Genomic DNA, 16,367 nt, shown 5'->3' on the forward strand with positions numbered 1-16,367 from the left:
AGACAGACTGTAAAAAAGGAACAACCTGAAGACAAAACAGTTTCCAGCACCACATGGAGTCAGCTATGTTATTCAAACTCATCACCAAAGCAAGAGCAACAGAGGAAATACTGAAGTGAAGAATAACATGAGCTATCCTAAGAACATGACCACTGGAGGTTTCTTTCTTTCTTTCAGACATGGAAGTTAATGGGAGGTGGTTAGAAAGCATGTAGGCATTATGGAGATGTAAAAAAAGTGTCTGAACCTGGCTCATCTCTTGAGGAATCTCTGTGCAATCATTTTCACTAGCAAAATCAAATCAAGGAAGAAAAAGAAGAAAAAAAATTGATGTAAACAAGATCTGCACATCCTTTCACACTCTAAATTGTATTGAGCTATGCAAACAACCCTGGCTTCAGTTATTTCAAAGCAGGAAAACATGATCCTTCTTTAAGACTTTCAGCTGATGACAACACCTGTCACAAACATGCACGGGATGCAAAAAGCAAGATGAACCAATAAGACAAATGCCTTCCATACTTCAGGATATTTGTTCTTAAGTACTTCCCTGATCCCGGAGGAAGAAGTCCTGGCAATGCAGAACCCTTTATGCAGGCAAGCTCTCTGTACTGATCGAGGTGGCAGACCATCTTGGAGTGCTGCTGAGAAGCAGCAGAAGCCACCACAGCAAGGCTACTCTGTGAATAATGCCCATTGACTGGGATTTCCTGAAGGATAAACACTGCATGACCATTTCTTACTGATCACCAGCAAGAYTAAAGTCACAAACAGCCTTAGACAACTTTGTACCTCTCTGCCATCCTGAATAACTCTTGCTATGGAGTTTGAACGCTTTCCTTCTTTTGTCTCTTTTGTGGGTACAGAGCTATTATCACAACATTTTGCAGAGAAAGAAACTGAGGCTTGACTGATCCATCTACATTCACTGAGGTGAGGCAGGTGGCTGGTTCCAACTCTTGAAAGCTGTCTCAGGCCATGCTATTACCATTATAAAGGGGAGAGGGCTGTGGAAATTACCTGTACTAACCTTTCAGCTGCATTCAGGAAATACAGCACCTTAGACATGAATCAGTTCACTACCAGTTGTACATATATATGAACTCAAGAAAAGACACTGGCAATATCTCCTGTTTCTGAGTAGCCTGTAAATCCTAGAAAAATATCCTTCAGATTTCAGGTAGTAAGTCGTAAGCACAGCAGTCATGATAACGTAGTGGCCAGTACAGAACACTTAAATATTTACTAGTCTTCTCATGGTTGTCTTCCCAAGTTAAGATCCATGCTGCCCTTGCTGTGCTGCCAGTTGCAGCATAGCTCAGGCATTCACACACAAAGAGCACTTGCTATAATTTAGACAAAGAGTTTGGGTGAAAATTTGTCTCCGAGTGTCAGGAGTGTAACAGTTTAAATGGGCTGCCTAGCCTGGCCTTGCTCTTCTGATAACCAGGGCCTGGAGGGTCCTGCAAGAGGACCTGATTTCACAGACTCCACCAAGAGGGTCTTGAAGCAATTAAGTTATTAAAACAAAACACAGGCTATTTAAATCTATGTCTGGTGACAGCACATGGAGCACTGTCACCCTCCACCAAAGCTTACATTCTTGACTTACAGATCTCTGTGTTCAAAAAAACTGTAATAAAAGTGCATATTTGGATGGCTGCAGACCAAATCAATGAAAACACTGCAAAAGATCACTAAAAAAAGTGCCTGTTATGCTAGAAAAGAAAATCTACAGTAGAAGACATAATAATCTTGTTGCTTGTGTTGACAGCACAGTTTAGCTGATTTTCCCCAACCATCATGATGGTCAGGAAGGCACCACACCACTAGGAGCAGCTGACTATTGGAGTCAGCCGGAGCCTTCATACAATACTAGGAGCAGCGCGTTAGCAGCCCTGTCCCTTTCCAGGTACCCCACAAATCCCTTCAATTTGATGAGGGCCGTATGGTGACTGCATAAGAGGAAGAATTCTGTGAGGGTGTACACTTATTMACAGAATTCAAATGCCACTGCAAAGGCCCGGGCTGCATGTGTGAGCACATAAAATCACTGCTCCCTGCTCTGCAATGCTAGTTAAGAATTCCTCATTTCTTCCAACAACAAATGACACCCCATAGATCATTAAGTATATTACCAGCTTTAAGAAAAATTGTGTCCTTTTCTTTGTGAACCTATAGCAGGAGTAAAATACTCCAATACCATATCATTTTGAAAGGAGAAGATAACATACTAACAGACTGCCACGTCACAGGCTTCTCAGTGTATTTCCAGGAGAAAAGCAGTATTAACCCCAGCTTCCTGGCCAGAAGCTAGCCCCACTAATTTTATTTCAGCCATCAACCTTCTCCTGCAGTTTTGACTGGCTATAGCATTTTATCCCACTTCTTTACTTACACTGCTTTCATACTGTGTGCTGTTCAAGAGAGTGCCCGTCTGCTGTGAAACAGCTGTTAGGTTCCACCTAAGGAGGAGGACTGCATTCTAATGTGAAACATGGATGTCTTGTGTGTGGTTCCCATGGAGGAGGTTAATAAATAAGTGTGGAACTAATTGTAACTGTTGATTCTCTTCATTCCATCACACTGAATGCTGTTTATGTTTTCAACTGAGGTCTTACCATTACACTCACTACTAAATCTTTCCTACAAAGTGGAGAAAGCATATTGACTCTGTGCACACTACAGAAAGTTCTTATATTCTTCTGAGATCCCCAGTGATTCTCACACAGTTATTTTCAATTCATGACAGTACAAACAAAAGTATGCTGTGCAACTCAGACACACTATGCTGTGGTAACAACTCATGCAGCCCATCAAGGCAGACAAAAAGTGCATGTTTCCCTCTGAGGTAGAAAAGGTTACTCAGCATTGCTAGGCACCTGCTAAAGAAACCATTGTCTTGGAACTCATTTGCAAGACTAAATGCTCAGTCCACTCTTTTTGTGCCAACGCTGCTCATTTTAGCAGCTGGACTTCCAATCTGAAGTCCTAGCATAAGGCAAATTTCACACTAGTCCACCCTACATATTGTAGGCAATTTCAAGTGATGGAAGAGCAATCAGTAGGAAGAAGCTGGACTCTCAAACACAAACAAGGCTTTAGCTCCCCAGTTAGAGCTAGAGGATGACATCACATCAGTGAATGATGACAGTGTCAGGAGACCTTCGTTCTCTTCCCATTATTGCTGCCGACCTTCAGCAAGACCTTGGATTGACTGCTTCACCTCTTGGTGGCTCAATTGTGCTTCTGCTCCTCTATATCACATTTGCTTATGCTTTATGAAGGACCAATTGCACAAAAGGATTTACTGATGAGGCCCTTTACTCCACCAGGAATTCAATCAAAGGCAACAGGACTCCACATTGATAGAAGAACTGCAAAAGCTCATCAGGAATGTGACATTTATTTTAGCAATTATAAATTGTCCATGCTGGGTAAGTCAGGCTTCCCCTTCTTCTTGCTGAAACTACAGTGTATTTATCTGGGGTTTTCTCCAGCCATGGTCCACAGATGCTCACACAATATGGGGTCAAGTTTATAGCTTGGAAATCAGAAGCTGTGACCTGGGCTAAAAGGAACAGATTTAGGAAAATCGGCTGCCAAAAAAAGAGAGACCTTTACCAATGCACATACACAGAAAGACAAGAATCAAGTTTCAAAATAAAATTCTTACTTCTTTCTGTGATTTCATCATCTGTCCCCTTCTGTCATTCTAGGTCTGAACTAATTCAAGAGCCACATGTATTAAATTTTTAATAGGTGATCTCTTTCAGATCCAGCTGTAGTGGACAACAATAGCACAGCTCCCTGTCCACCACCACCACACACCTAGAGATTGCTGAACCCATAATTTGCTAATAGCATGGTTAGAATGAACACTTACTAAATTGCTTCAGGCAAGTATTAGTTGCATTACGCCACATATCTAAACTCTATGAGCTATTTGCCCAAAGCAGGTCAGGGAATGCTCTCACAAACCACTCTGCTACAAAACAGCTGGGGCATCAACCTCTGACAGTGCACACTTTTGCAGAGCAAACACCTCTTCACAGTCCTTAGATTGCTGAATCCTCATGTTAGACTTACTGCCCTACAGTTCTGCAAGAACAATGTCAATTGTATCTATTGACATCTTATTCAGTAGGGAATCCAAGTAATAGACAACCAAAGGACATGCCCAAGATTTCCTGAACTAAAATATCTGCATGCTAGTTAGTGTTCTATTCACTAGGCCAGTTTTCCTGCTTGACAAGCCATAACATCATCTCAGATTAAAGTAATCTAGATTCTGTTAAGCATTTCAGGTGTTTGTTCATGACTTAGTATAGCAGACTAGCTGTGAAACAAATTCAGTTCAACTGAATGCAACTTTGCATCAAGTTCTCTTTAAACACAGGGTTATCAGCCTCCCCAGAGACCATGTGAAGTAAGAATAGGAGGGAACAAAAATATCTGTGATCATATAATCCTGTTTCCATATCTCACCCTTCCAGATTCTTGCAGCAGACAGAAGGTGACTGTTCTTCTGAGAGCTTGTACATTTCCCACCCCAGCTAAAAACAGGCAGATGTGTGCGTACATTGGGCAGTGACCACAGAGACAGTTCCTCTTTTGGGTCCTTTCCATGAATCACTTTTGGAAGGGATGCTGACTGCTTGTCCTGTAAACTTGAAAGAGAATCCTGGAGCAGAAAAATAAAATTTCTGCATCAGAAATCACCAAATAAAAGGCAACTGACTTTGAAACCAAGCAATGCAAAGACCTGGGTTGAACATACCGTGTTTCTGCAAATGACAGCAACAGCTTCTGCCACATGACTAAGGAAGTAAGATTTCTTTCAAGGTCTTTTCCCTACCCATGATCTACTGATCGCAGTTAGAAAAAGAACATCATTCTTCAATTAAAACTTGAATTCATTCTAATTTGAGAATTCTTGTGCATAGCAGAACAAAACCACACAATGTTACTCTAAAGAGAAGACCTCAAAATCCTAGAGCTTTGTAGCTTCCTCTTGTCTGGCACATTCTTTCAGTTTTTCTTCCAGTCCCAAATCCTTCACATTACCCTGTTTGCTCTTCCCCCATCTCCTCCTCCTCAGATTCTAGCAGTCCATTCCTGGCTGTACCTGCCCCTTAGAGAAACTTCATTCTCATATACTAGGACTCCAGTCCTCTCCCAATAACTCATTCTGGCACCTCAAAGCTTAGGGATGCCTACAGTGATCCCCATCTCCCTTCTCTGTAAGAAGATGATAGAAGATGATCTACTTTACAATATTCTGTTAATATCCTCTTCGCTTTGGGTCAGACTTCTCACACAACTCTATATACACTTCCTCCTATGTGATATTCAGACCATCAGCAGATGAGTGAGGATATGTAAAAATCTGTCAAGAGAAGACGCAGGCCCTGAAATCAGTTTATGTTACACACTAGAAATCAACAGGAATCTGTTTATTTGGATTTTAATTCACTGCCTCAATTACACACCAAAAGGCAACAATACACTTTGCTGAAGATTATTCAACAATCCTAACTCTTCTGTGTTCTCTTGTGTGGCAGAAGACGAAACAGTTCTACACGACAATGCTAACGGCAATTACAAACACAGAGTCTAAAAAGCTTACGCACAGACAAGTATTATCTGCTGGCACCTAGATAATAGAGAAGAAAACAGAGAGAGAAGGAGACTCGCACACAGCTATGACATCACTGCCAGCCAATAGGAAATAGTGCACATCCTCAGCAGCCTGTCAGGGAATTATTCCCAGATGTTGCAAAGCCTTCCTAAAAAACACAGATAATGGCCAACCCACTTAGTGCAAACTGCTGGCAGAGGCCACTCAGCTGGCTCTGATCTGGAGCAACCACAGGCCAATTCTTTCCACATTCCCAACTTCCACTGGGAGGCTGTCCCTGGACTCTGTAGAGAAAATAGGAAAGCATTTTAAACTTTTGCAAAAAGCCAAAGGTAACATATTCTCTTCCTTGCAAACTATTTTTCCAAAATGCCCAGCAAGAACCTGAGCCTGCAAACACCACTCACATAAAGCAATCTCACAGAAGTAAAAATGAACTATACCCCAAGAGAAATTATAGCGTGTGTGTGTGTGTGTGTGTGTGTGTGTGTGTTAGTAGAACAGATGTCCACATCCACTATTTCTTATGGAATGGTTTTTGCCCATTAAAACTAGGTATCTGCCTCAAGATTTCCAAAAGCACTTAGTGACTTACAATAATTCATCCTAAACACCTAAAAGAGGCACAGTGCTCAAAACGATGCATGGTTAGCACTTTGTGAAGTCCAAGTTTCTATTAGGAATCTCAAGTTTTTCACTCTCCTGCCTCTTCTCCCTCTCCCAAAATCAGATTCCATCTCTGGCCCCAAGTCACACAGCCCCATACTGGTATAAACAAACACTTTTGCCCATGTCAGTAATTAAGAAGAATGGGAGGAGATGGGGAAGTCTACTCTAGAATGGGAGGAGGTGGGGAATACAGAGCAGAGAATTCAAACAACTGTGCTTCACAGCATACAAAGTTTGGATTCGGTTTTCAGTTTGGGTTTTGTTTTTTTTTAACAAGACCTTCTGTGTTCCTTCTTACTTTATTCTGCATGTTCAAACAGCCTTTACAACCTCTACTTCCTGCATATTACAGTGACTGCACAGCAGTCTAGCCGAAGCAAGAACTGGAACGCAATTTAGATCCATATTGCAAGACAAAGTTCATTTGTGATTTAACTCACAATGGGAAAGGTCACGCTTTCCCCATCAAGTGCATCTGACAAATCATGTTAGGGTTCTTATTAGAGTGCTAATGAAAGGCAAAATACACCAAAATGCACTCACCAGGGCTCCAGCTGTGCCCCAGAGAACAGGTTAACGATTTTTACACAGCTAAGAGGATCTGTTTTCTTAGCAGCATAATCACAATTCACATGCTTTCTTTTCTGAAAACAAGAAATCTTGCAGACAGTCATCTTCAGTAAAAGTCAGCAAGGTGAGAATTGTTGGTTAGGCCCAAAAACATCTCATGTCTTGCTGTCACCTCACCTATGATCTGCTCATCCATGGAATAAAAGCAAGCAACTATACCTGCATGTTGCTTCATGTTCACATACCTGATCTCTGGCCCCACCAAAAGCATGTACCACAGACCAAGCATCCCTGTAGATCTAAGCACCAACCACTCAAGGAAAAAAAAGGGGAAAAAAAAAATACAATCCACCATAGAAGCTCTTTTAAACAGGTGAACTTGTTCGAAAGTATTGCTGGCATGCTCTCAGAGCTGCAGGTAAGCCAGCAGCCTACTCAAAAGGCTATTCAAGACTGGGTTCCTTAGGCCACAAAGTAACAGTCACAATAACCTGAACTACAGCATCTGGAACACAGCAAGGAGAAAACTACTGCTGCTGACACACCGGATTTGTTCATTGCATTTCGGTGCCTGTGCCAATGGGCTTGGAGTACTTGTGTGCAAGTCAGGTTGGGACTCATGTGACATCAAAATTACTATACTTTTCTTAGATAGCATAAAGCTGGATTGCTCGTTGTCCTGTAAAAAGTGAAATCTGCTTTTATAGAAATACATACAGAGCTGTTTTATTCAGGGCTTCTAGCTGGCAAGGGAAACTACAACCATGGCATCCATGGATAATCACCTGCTGGTTAAAGTGCAGAAGAGAACTGAAAGACTTCAGAAAGAAACTGTTCATCAGCTCCCCTGGAGTGCAGGCTGGTTACAGGATTGTGTAAGTGAATGTGAAAGAAAAGGGAAGGAGAACATAATGTCCAGAGCAAAAAAAGGCAGTTAAAAATAGCTGATTAGGGCCCATGCTGATGCTCAATATCTTGAGCCAGTACATTTGTATGGTGTTTTGTGATTTAATGCACTTGGCCAAAGCTAAAGCAAGAAGAGGAAGTTGGCACACCATGTCTAGAGCTGCCTACAGCAAAATTAAAATACTGTGCTGATGGAAAGGGAAGATCTGTATAAACAACAGGTTTGATCCTTAGCTAGTACAAAAAAATCATAGCAGCTTTATCAAGTCAAAGATTGTTATCAACCTCAGATATGAGCCACTGTTTTGGTACAGAGGTTCACACAAAGAACTAGCTCCAGAACAAACTGCATTAAGAGAGTTCTACCAACAAACCTCAACAGGATGGCACGGGACAGTGACAAAACATAAATCGCAATAGGGTACAACCCTCCTTTCTCTGAGACCAAATAATCAAATTCAGGAAGGAACAACAGGGTCCATGTCCTGTACATTTGCCTGATGCCTACAATTTGAGGGGAGGAGGAACTGGGGCGTGGGTGGAGTGTCAGATCTCAAATATGACATTACAATGAGATTTACTTCCCAAGATATGTCAAGATCTCAGTTCCTATCAATGTGAATGTCAGTTTGTGAGCCCTACCTTCCATTCTTGTCCTATGTAAAATAGGCAGGAAATAGAGCGTGTTTGTGTAAATACAGTTACAATAATAAGTACTAAATGAAGTATTCTGCCATATAATTAATGTTAGTGTCTATGTTGTTGAAAATCCTAAAGGTAAATCAGGCTACACCCCACTGACACACTATAAATCTCATAAGCAGAAGCCTTCTGTCCTCAAATTATTTAATCCTTAAAAAAAAAAAAAAAAAAAAGCGCAAAATCTAAGATGCAGATGAGAAAAACAAGCAGGACGCAGGAGGGATGGGAAGAGGTCCAAATAGCTAATTAGGAACAAGATTCCAGTTCAGTTTTAACCTAACTACATTGAGTTCCCAGGGCAGCAAAAGCAAGCAACTACCAAATACTTGCAGAGCCCCCCTTAAACACTTTCTCCTATGGAAATCAGTCCTGCATATGACACTAAGATCAAAGTTCCCGCCTACAACAAATATAAAGATTCAGCTGTTACTAAAAAAGATGAAACTCTCAACTTTCTAAATGTCAGTCATCTTGTAAACATCAAAGCAGTCACTGCATCAGTCAAGAGGGAAGGGGTGGGGGAGGAGACAGCCAAGCTATGTTGTGTGCGCTTAATGTTCCAATGTTAAATATGTTGTCTGGATGTGAAATACACACATATACACTGCAGTAATTTACAGTGAGAAGGACAATTATCACAGATGTTTGGTGAAAGAATCCAAGCTGTCTGCTATGAGCTGATGCATATTTTATAACAAGAGAGACAAAGAAGGCTCAAGTCCATCACGTGGAAAGCCAAACAAGAAAATAGCCCTGCCAAAACCACAGTTTTTCCAAAAGGTAAAGACCAACTCTGCTAGCCCTGAAGTATATGGATACAATTATCTATTCAGTTACAGTGAATAGGATATTAAAGGATTCCAAATTATGAACAATTCATTTACAGTAAGATTTACATAAAACTCCTACAATAATTAGTAGCAAGGAGAAGCAGATAAGCATGACAATTTTATGGGTACTAGTGCAAAAAAAAAAAAAGATTTGCAATTGGAAATGTAGGTCAGGCACAGATATCTCAGCTGATTGTTCAGAACAGTGAACAGGAGTTCTTGTCGACATCATCTGTAAAAAGTGTTCTAAATGATCTGTAAGAAGAGAGCTATAAACTGAATCCACATGCATGGGATATACATATAAATTTGGAAACAAGCTGATGGATGATAAGAAAGGAAAGAGGGAGTCTAAGCCTTTTGAAGAAACATATACATTCATATTGCCTGCACAAATCTGTGCTCACTGACTCTTGTTCAACTACTCACGCCTCAGCTGAAATAAACGGGTTTTTAATGCATTATGGCATTTGCTGAGCAACAGAGTCTGTGAAGAGCCAACATTGGTATAGAACTCATGAAAGGCTATACAGTACTAATGCTTTGAAACAATTCACTTAAGTCACACATCCAAAATTTGCTTGTAGATCTTTGCAATAGCATCATTCACAGTCTTGGAGACTTTGCTTTGACTCCTTGTATGTTAGTTCCTGGGTTGGCATGAAGAACAAAAAACATTTCACTCTGCTTTATCATTGAATTAATTTATTTTACCTAAGAAAGAAAGGTATATTGAACTTATGTTCTTCCTAAAGAAAAGGAAATGAAAAATGAAGAAGGGAGCATGTTCTGACTTGGGAAAACCAACTGTCTTTCTATTGTCTTTTAAAGGCATATGAGAAACTGCCCTAGTCTCATCACTCCAAAATAGGATGATGCAAGTATGAGAAACATCAAAAGCTACAGAAAAAGCAGTGAATTCATTAGCAGAATTATTGAGGTTGGCAGGGACTTCTGGAGATCAACTAGTCCAAACCCCCTGCTAAAAGCAGGGTCAACTAGAGCAAGTTGCTCAGGACCATGTCCTGTCAGATTTTGAACATCTCCAAGGATAAAGACACCACAACTCCTCTGGGCAACCTGTTCCAGTGTTTGACCACCCTCAGTGTAAAAATACTTTTTTTAATGTTTAAGTGGAATTTCCTGTATTTCAATTTCTTCCCATTGCCTCTCATCCTGTCACGAGGCATCACCAAGCAGAGTCTGGATCCATCTTCTTTACCCCCTCCACTCAGTTATTTATACACTTTGTTAAGACTCCCCTCCCCCTCCCCGAGATTTCTCTTCTCCAGGTTAAACAATCCCAGCTTGCTCAGTCACTCTTGTATGACAGGTGCTCCAACTGATTAATCATCTTTGTGGTCCTTCACTGGAATTACTCCAGTATGTCCATGTCTCTCTTGTACTTGAGAGCCCAACACTGGACACAGCACTCCAGATGCTGCCTCACCAGTGCTAAGCAGAAGGGAAGGATCACCTACCTTGCTGACAACACTCTTCCTAATGCAGGCCAGGATGCTGTTGGCCTTCTGTGCTGCAAGGGCACATTGCTGGCTCATGGTCAACTTGCTGTCCACTAAGACCCCCCGTTAAAGGTTCAAGATAATCAAATGCTATATATTTTCCAAAAAGCTACCTTCAAATCAGACTTGCCCATACAATCATTTTAAAAACTGTCAAGGAGGATGATTTTAAGGCTGAGTAATCAGACTATGAAAGATCTGCCATCAGTTGCAGAAGACTTCCTACATGGCCTTGGCGGGAAAGAAGAAACTCGCACACAATTTGTGTTTCTCAGTTCCCACCTATAATGTGGAAGAAAAACAGTCATAACGTAAAAAGAAAAATGAAAGATCGAGTTCTTTGGAGCAGAAAGCATGTCTCCCATCATCGATATGTACAGTGCCTGGCACAAGGGAAAGAAAGAAGAGTAGCTACTGATCTTCTTTGAGGCCTCCAAGAAAAACTGTAAAACAAAAAAATAGACAGCAGCAGACCTTATTTCACATAGGAGTGGGTGGGTCGTTTAGACAAGGTATAAATCCTTGGAGCAAGGATTATGTATTCTACATTTGGAAAGCAGCCAGCAACGTTTACTGACATAGGAATCACAATAAATTCACCCTTAAAATGCATTTCAGAAACTGTAATGTTTCTGCTGGAAAGCAGCTCTGCGGAGAAGGACCTGGGAGTGCTGGTGGACACCAAGTTAAGCATGAGCCAGTAATGTGCCCTTGTGGCCAAGAAGGCCAATGGTATGCTGGGGTGCATCAGGAAGAGTGTTGCCAGCAGGTGGAGGGAGGTGATCCTCCCCCTCTACTCAGCCCTGSTGAGGCCACATCTGGAGTACTGTGTCCAGTTCTGGGCTCCCCAGTACAAGAGAGACATGGTACTACTGGAGCAAGTCCAGCAGAGGGTTACGAAGATGATTAGGGGACTGGAGCATCTCCCCTATGAGGAAAGGCTGAGAGAGCTGGGCCTGTTCAGCCTGGAGAAGAGAAGGCTGAGAGGAGATCTTATCAATGTGTACAAGTATCTGAAGGGAGGGTGTCGAGAGGATGGAGCCAGACTCTTTTCAGTGGTGCCCAGTGACAGGACGAGAGGCAACGGGCACAAACTGAAACACAGGAAGTTCCATCTGAATATGAGGAAAAACTTCTTCACTGTGAGGGTGACAGAGCACTGGAACAGATTGCCAGAGAAGTTGTGGAGTCTCCTTCTCTGGAGATATTCAAAACCCACCTGGACGCAATCGTGTGCAACACGCTCTAGGTGACCCTGCTTGAGCAGGGGGGTTGGACTTAGATGATCTAAGAAGTCCCTTCCAACCTCAACCATTCTGTGATTCTTTGAAATTAGTAATAGTCACCAAATTAAAATGTAACACTTCTATATATCATCATTTTCCTTGTTCAGGTCTTACTTTTCTTTATAAGGAAAAGTAAACATTCCTTTTTTCAGATGGAAAAAACAGAAAAGGCATACATTTTCATATTATTTAAGGAACTGGAAAAACAACTCACCTCAACTTGAGATCTAATGCCCTTATGCCTTGGCTCAGACTGGGTTGCTGGTTGGGGGAAGGAGAAGGAGGTTGAAGAACTGGGAGGTAAAGGGGAAGGAAGTAATCCTAGTCCTCTTCATCCTTACTCATGTGGAATACTTTGGGGTTGGGAGCTGTTTTGYTTAAACTCCAAAAGTGTGCTTCCACTCTCCTACTGATGGGCAAACTGGCTGCTACATTCACCTTACGTTGCAGAATGTATTTTTAACGAGGATTAGGGGCTTACCTATTACTGTTTTCAACAAAAGGTAAGTAGGTAAACATTTTTAGAAGTTTAGCCTTATTTTGTGAGGTTTTACAGCATTTATTTCAGAGCCCTCCATCGGGTTCAGTAATACTTTGGGGGTAGGGAGGAGACACAACAATGAGAGAGAAAAGAAGTCTCAAGAAGTTACTACGTTAAAGGTTTCATGTTTAAACATCATTTTCAGCCCTGCACACCTTTGTGGACTTCAGTTTAATTTCTAAAATAGATTATGAAATAACAGGATGTTACAGACAGAATGAAAAACTCAGCCTTTGCTTCCATGTAAATTGAGATGCAACACTTCAAGGCACTTCTGACAATCAGAATTCATGTACCAACTACTCTGCCAGGTTCCCACCACATCAATCAATACATACATACAGACACATGAGCCAACATACCCAGGACACCACTCTTCCATTGAAGCACGGTAGTTTTGCATTGTCATCTGAAATTTCTTCCTTTACCACCCTGAAAAATAATAATAATAGGAAGAAAATCAAGCATTTGAAATGACATCAGATCAGAAGGGACAGTGATTTTCTGAAATGGCCCAGGAAAAATACAAATTTTGGCTAAACTGTTGGTATCAGCAAGTCTTCTATGTTTAAAGGATACTAGTGACTACTAGAGTAAGGGAAATAAAGTAAAAATAAAGGAAGAGATAGCACACTTCCAGACAAATCATCCCAAATTGGTAGGCACAACAGGAATTACAAGCATTTTCTCCACTTTGGACTCTTCTACGTCACCATATTTTTTAAAGATCTAATGCTGATTAAAATCCCACTGTTTTATGCAGTCCCTGTCTCCAACTGTTCACAAGTTAAGGCCACTCAATCAGCAAAGGAAGGACAATTATCTCCATTTTCTAGACTGGGTTTGGAGCCAAAACATAGCAGCTTCCTCAAGGTTCTGAAGGATTTGTGGCAATGCTACATTTTGAATGCTGCTCTCCTTTACATCCGACAAGCATCTCAACTACAAAACACCCATTCTTCATTAATTCAAGCACTCTCCCCACTCTTGCTATCCACACACCTCTCTTGTTCCCTACACCTCCTTCCTTTCACTCCAAGATGGTTTCAAAATGATTTGCAAAGCCAAGGCCTGCCCTTGTCAAGGAAAGGGGTGATACGGACAAATACCAAGGTGCAGCTGTGGCTTTGAGTTCTCTCTCCTACACCATTCCCTTTTAAAAAAATGTTATACCAGTATTTTATGATCTTAGACAGAGGACAAATTAGGTGTTTAACAGCTGCATGGAGCCCTAAGAAGGCTAAAATAAAAATGATAGGAAATCAGGGAGACTGCTAGGCCACAGAGATATTTCTCTTCAAGATTTTCTCTGAAGTATGCCCTGACATGAGAACAAAGACAAGAAAACAAGAGTACCAGACCTGTGGGATCAATGTTGCATTTTTTTTTCCAACTTGCAATTCAGATCACTTAAGTACAAAAGGGGAATCAATACAGCCACACTCCTGTGCCATGCCAGTTATGGCAGAAGGTATATACAATCACTAATGAGAAATTAAGTGTGCTAATTTCATTTGCTACACAATAGACTCCAGTTTGGCTTCCTACAAAGACCACAGTCACAAAATTCAACTGTCTTCTCCCAATAGCTTTTCTCAAGTGGAAAAACTACAAATTTCACATAAAGTTCATTTGAATGCTGTTTTATTGCCACTTTTATGCCTGCATAGAAAAACAGAAGCAAACGTTTGACAAGTACTAACCAAAAGGTTATCTGACAAGTCTATTTTGTCTTTCTGTAGCTGCCAACATCCGTTCTCCCTCCCACCCAAAGATGCACTGCACAGAGCGAGCATGCTACATTAATACCAGAGCAGCCTTCTGAAGAGCTACTTGGCAACAGCCTTCCTAGGGAAGCCTCTGCAGCATGAATCCACCCCTATTGTTGCTTTGTATTTGCATATGATTCTTTGCTAAAGATCACGCCTTTGAAGTACTGATCGGGCAGGGTCCCATTTAGCCCTATTTAACTTTCTAAGAAGAGAACATCAGAGCTCAGGACAGGTATGGCCACATGCTTTGTAAATGTAAACACAGAAACAGAGTTGAAGCATGCAGCACCCTGCTCACGTGGGTGAGAGCTGTGCATTCCGTTACCATCAAATACTTCTGCAGTTAAAAGAACAGTAACGATTCAAATCGGCGCCAAACCAGAAGTGAAGTCATACGAATATAAAAAACACAGGAACAGCCAAACTAGGTCAAGCCAAGGTTAGTCTAGCCCAATATAACATGCCTGACAAAGGCTAACAGCAGTTGCCCAGGAAACAGACAAATAACAAAAAGGCAGGCATGCAGCAATATTGCCCCTGCATACTTTTATAGCATTCAGCTAGGAGTCGTTCTGAAGGTTTCCTGGTTAAAAGCTTAATCCAGAATTCAAACCCTTATAGGTAATGAGAATAAAAACAAGAATCCATTTTACTAGCATAAGGGTTTCAATTCTAAAGACACATACTGCGACTAAGTATCTCAGAATTAGAAATTATTTCAAAAGTTTGGGATTGGCAATACCCAGAGGTTGATCCACAAATATAAATGACAACTACTGAGAAAACAGAAATGCACCCATTTCATTGGGCTTAATTCCAAGCTTCCACTTCAGCAGCAACAGAAGTTATTTCAGGTGTTTCTGTTTTTCAAACTAACATAGTAACCAACATGGCCACCATTTACCAGCCTCATTTTCACTGAAAGTAGCCAATCACAACCAAAATATATATATATTTATAAATATAAAAAGATCTATTCAGTTCTTCAAACAATTCAGTGCTCACTTCTCATCTCAGAAAGTAAAATAATCAAACAGGTTTTAAATCAGCATGGTCTTTGTCAGGTTTGCTGGAGGCAAAAGGAGTCTACAGTTCTCTTAACTCCTGGACTAAGCAGCCAGCACAGCTGAACACACTCTAAAAGGCCTCTGTAAGTCCCCTCCAGGATTTGAAAACAACGGGACTGTTGGCTACACCACAGTCAATACTTTTGAAATCATCCAGATGAATAGAGCAGGTTCAAAATCAACTAGTGGTTAGGTACTACCGGGAGTAATTACCGATTGCCTTGAAGCACTTTGTTCACAACAAGCCCCCAGTGAGTCAGCTTCTAACTCCACAAAACAATTACAGATGTCATCTTTCAGCAGGGCACTTCAAACTCTATTTTTTATGACTGTTGCATTAGGCTGGAGAGTTCCCACTTAAAACAGCAAAGATTAAGATTAAGGAAGCCCCGCATTTGCATCAGCTTTCCTAACAACCCTCCCTCATTTATATAAGGCCATGATCTCTCAGAAAGTGCTTCTTGTCTTTAGAGAAAAAGCAGACATTGCAAGTGGCTTCTGAAGAGACCATCAAATGAGAAATTTTAAACAAACCACCATTTCCAAACCACCAGCTTGCTTTTTATTACTTAATTTAAAATCAGAACCAGTGAATTCAACTAATTCTGAAATTCTGACTAAAGGATTTGGTAAAACAGCTGGGCTGCTTCACTGTTGTGGTTCAGTGGTTTCACTTCTGATGTGCCCTATCGCTGAGAAAATGATATTGTAACTGGTCACCAGCCCTCAAAAATAACTCAGTTCTGAACCTGTACTATGGTGGATTCTCTCTTGTTGATGATGAACCGAAAGACAGAGGACAGAAATGGTCCACAGAATCTATCACCACACTTTGGCCTGGCTATCTCTAGTAAAGAGAT

The 16,367-nt window shown here is 41.1% G+C and overlaps 2 protein-coding genes across 17 annotated transcripts in view; both read right to left on the bottom strand.

The window, feature by feature from the left end:
• The window catches only part of DVL1 (dishevelled segment polarity protein 1), a 74,374-nt gene that overhangs the window by 43,766 nt on the left and 14,241 nt on the right, over positions 1 to 16,367 (bottom strand). For both annotated transcript variants that reach the window (XM_026073900.1, XM_026073899.1), the window contains exon 2: positions 13,031 to 13,100. In XM_026073900.1, the coding sequence (XP_025929685.1) occupies positions 13,031 to 13,100 (70 nt within the window). The remainder of the gene's footprint in view (positions 1 to 13,030; positions 13,101 to 16,367) is intronic.
• The window catches only part of MXRA8 (matrix remodeling associated 8), a 114,594-nt gene continuing 103,668 nt past the window's right edge, over positions 5,442 to 16,367 (bottom strand). For all 15 annotated transcript variants that reach the window (XM_026073927.1, XM_026073919.1, XM_026073918.1 and 12 more), the window contains 3 exons: positions 13,031 to 13,100; positions 12,342 to 12,388; positions 5,442 to 5,925 (listed from right to left, as the gene is read on the bottom strand). The gene's annotated coding sequence lies outside the window, so the exon portion shown is untranslated. The remainder of the gene's footprint in view (positions 5,926 to 12,341; positions 12,389 to 13,030; positions 13,101 to 16,367) is intronic.

The sequence above is a fragment of the Apteryx rowi genome, unplaced genomic scaffold (assembly GCF_003343035.1).
Source record: "Apteryx rowi isolate R43461 unplaced genomic scaffold, aptRow1 scaffold_38, whole genome shotgun sequence".
NCBI lineage: Eukaryota > Metazoa > Chordata > Aves > Apterygiformes > Apterygidae > Apteryx > Apteryx rowi.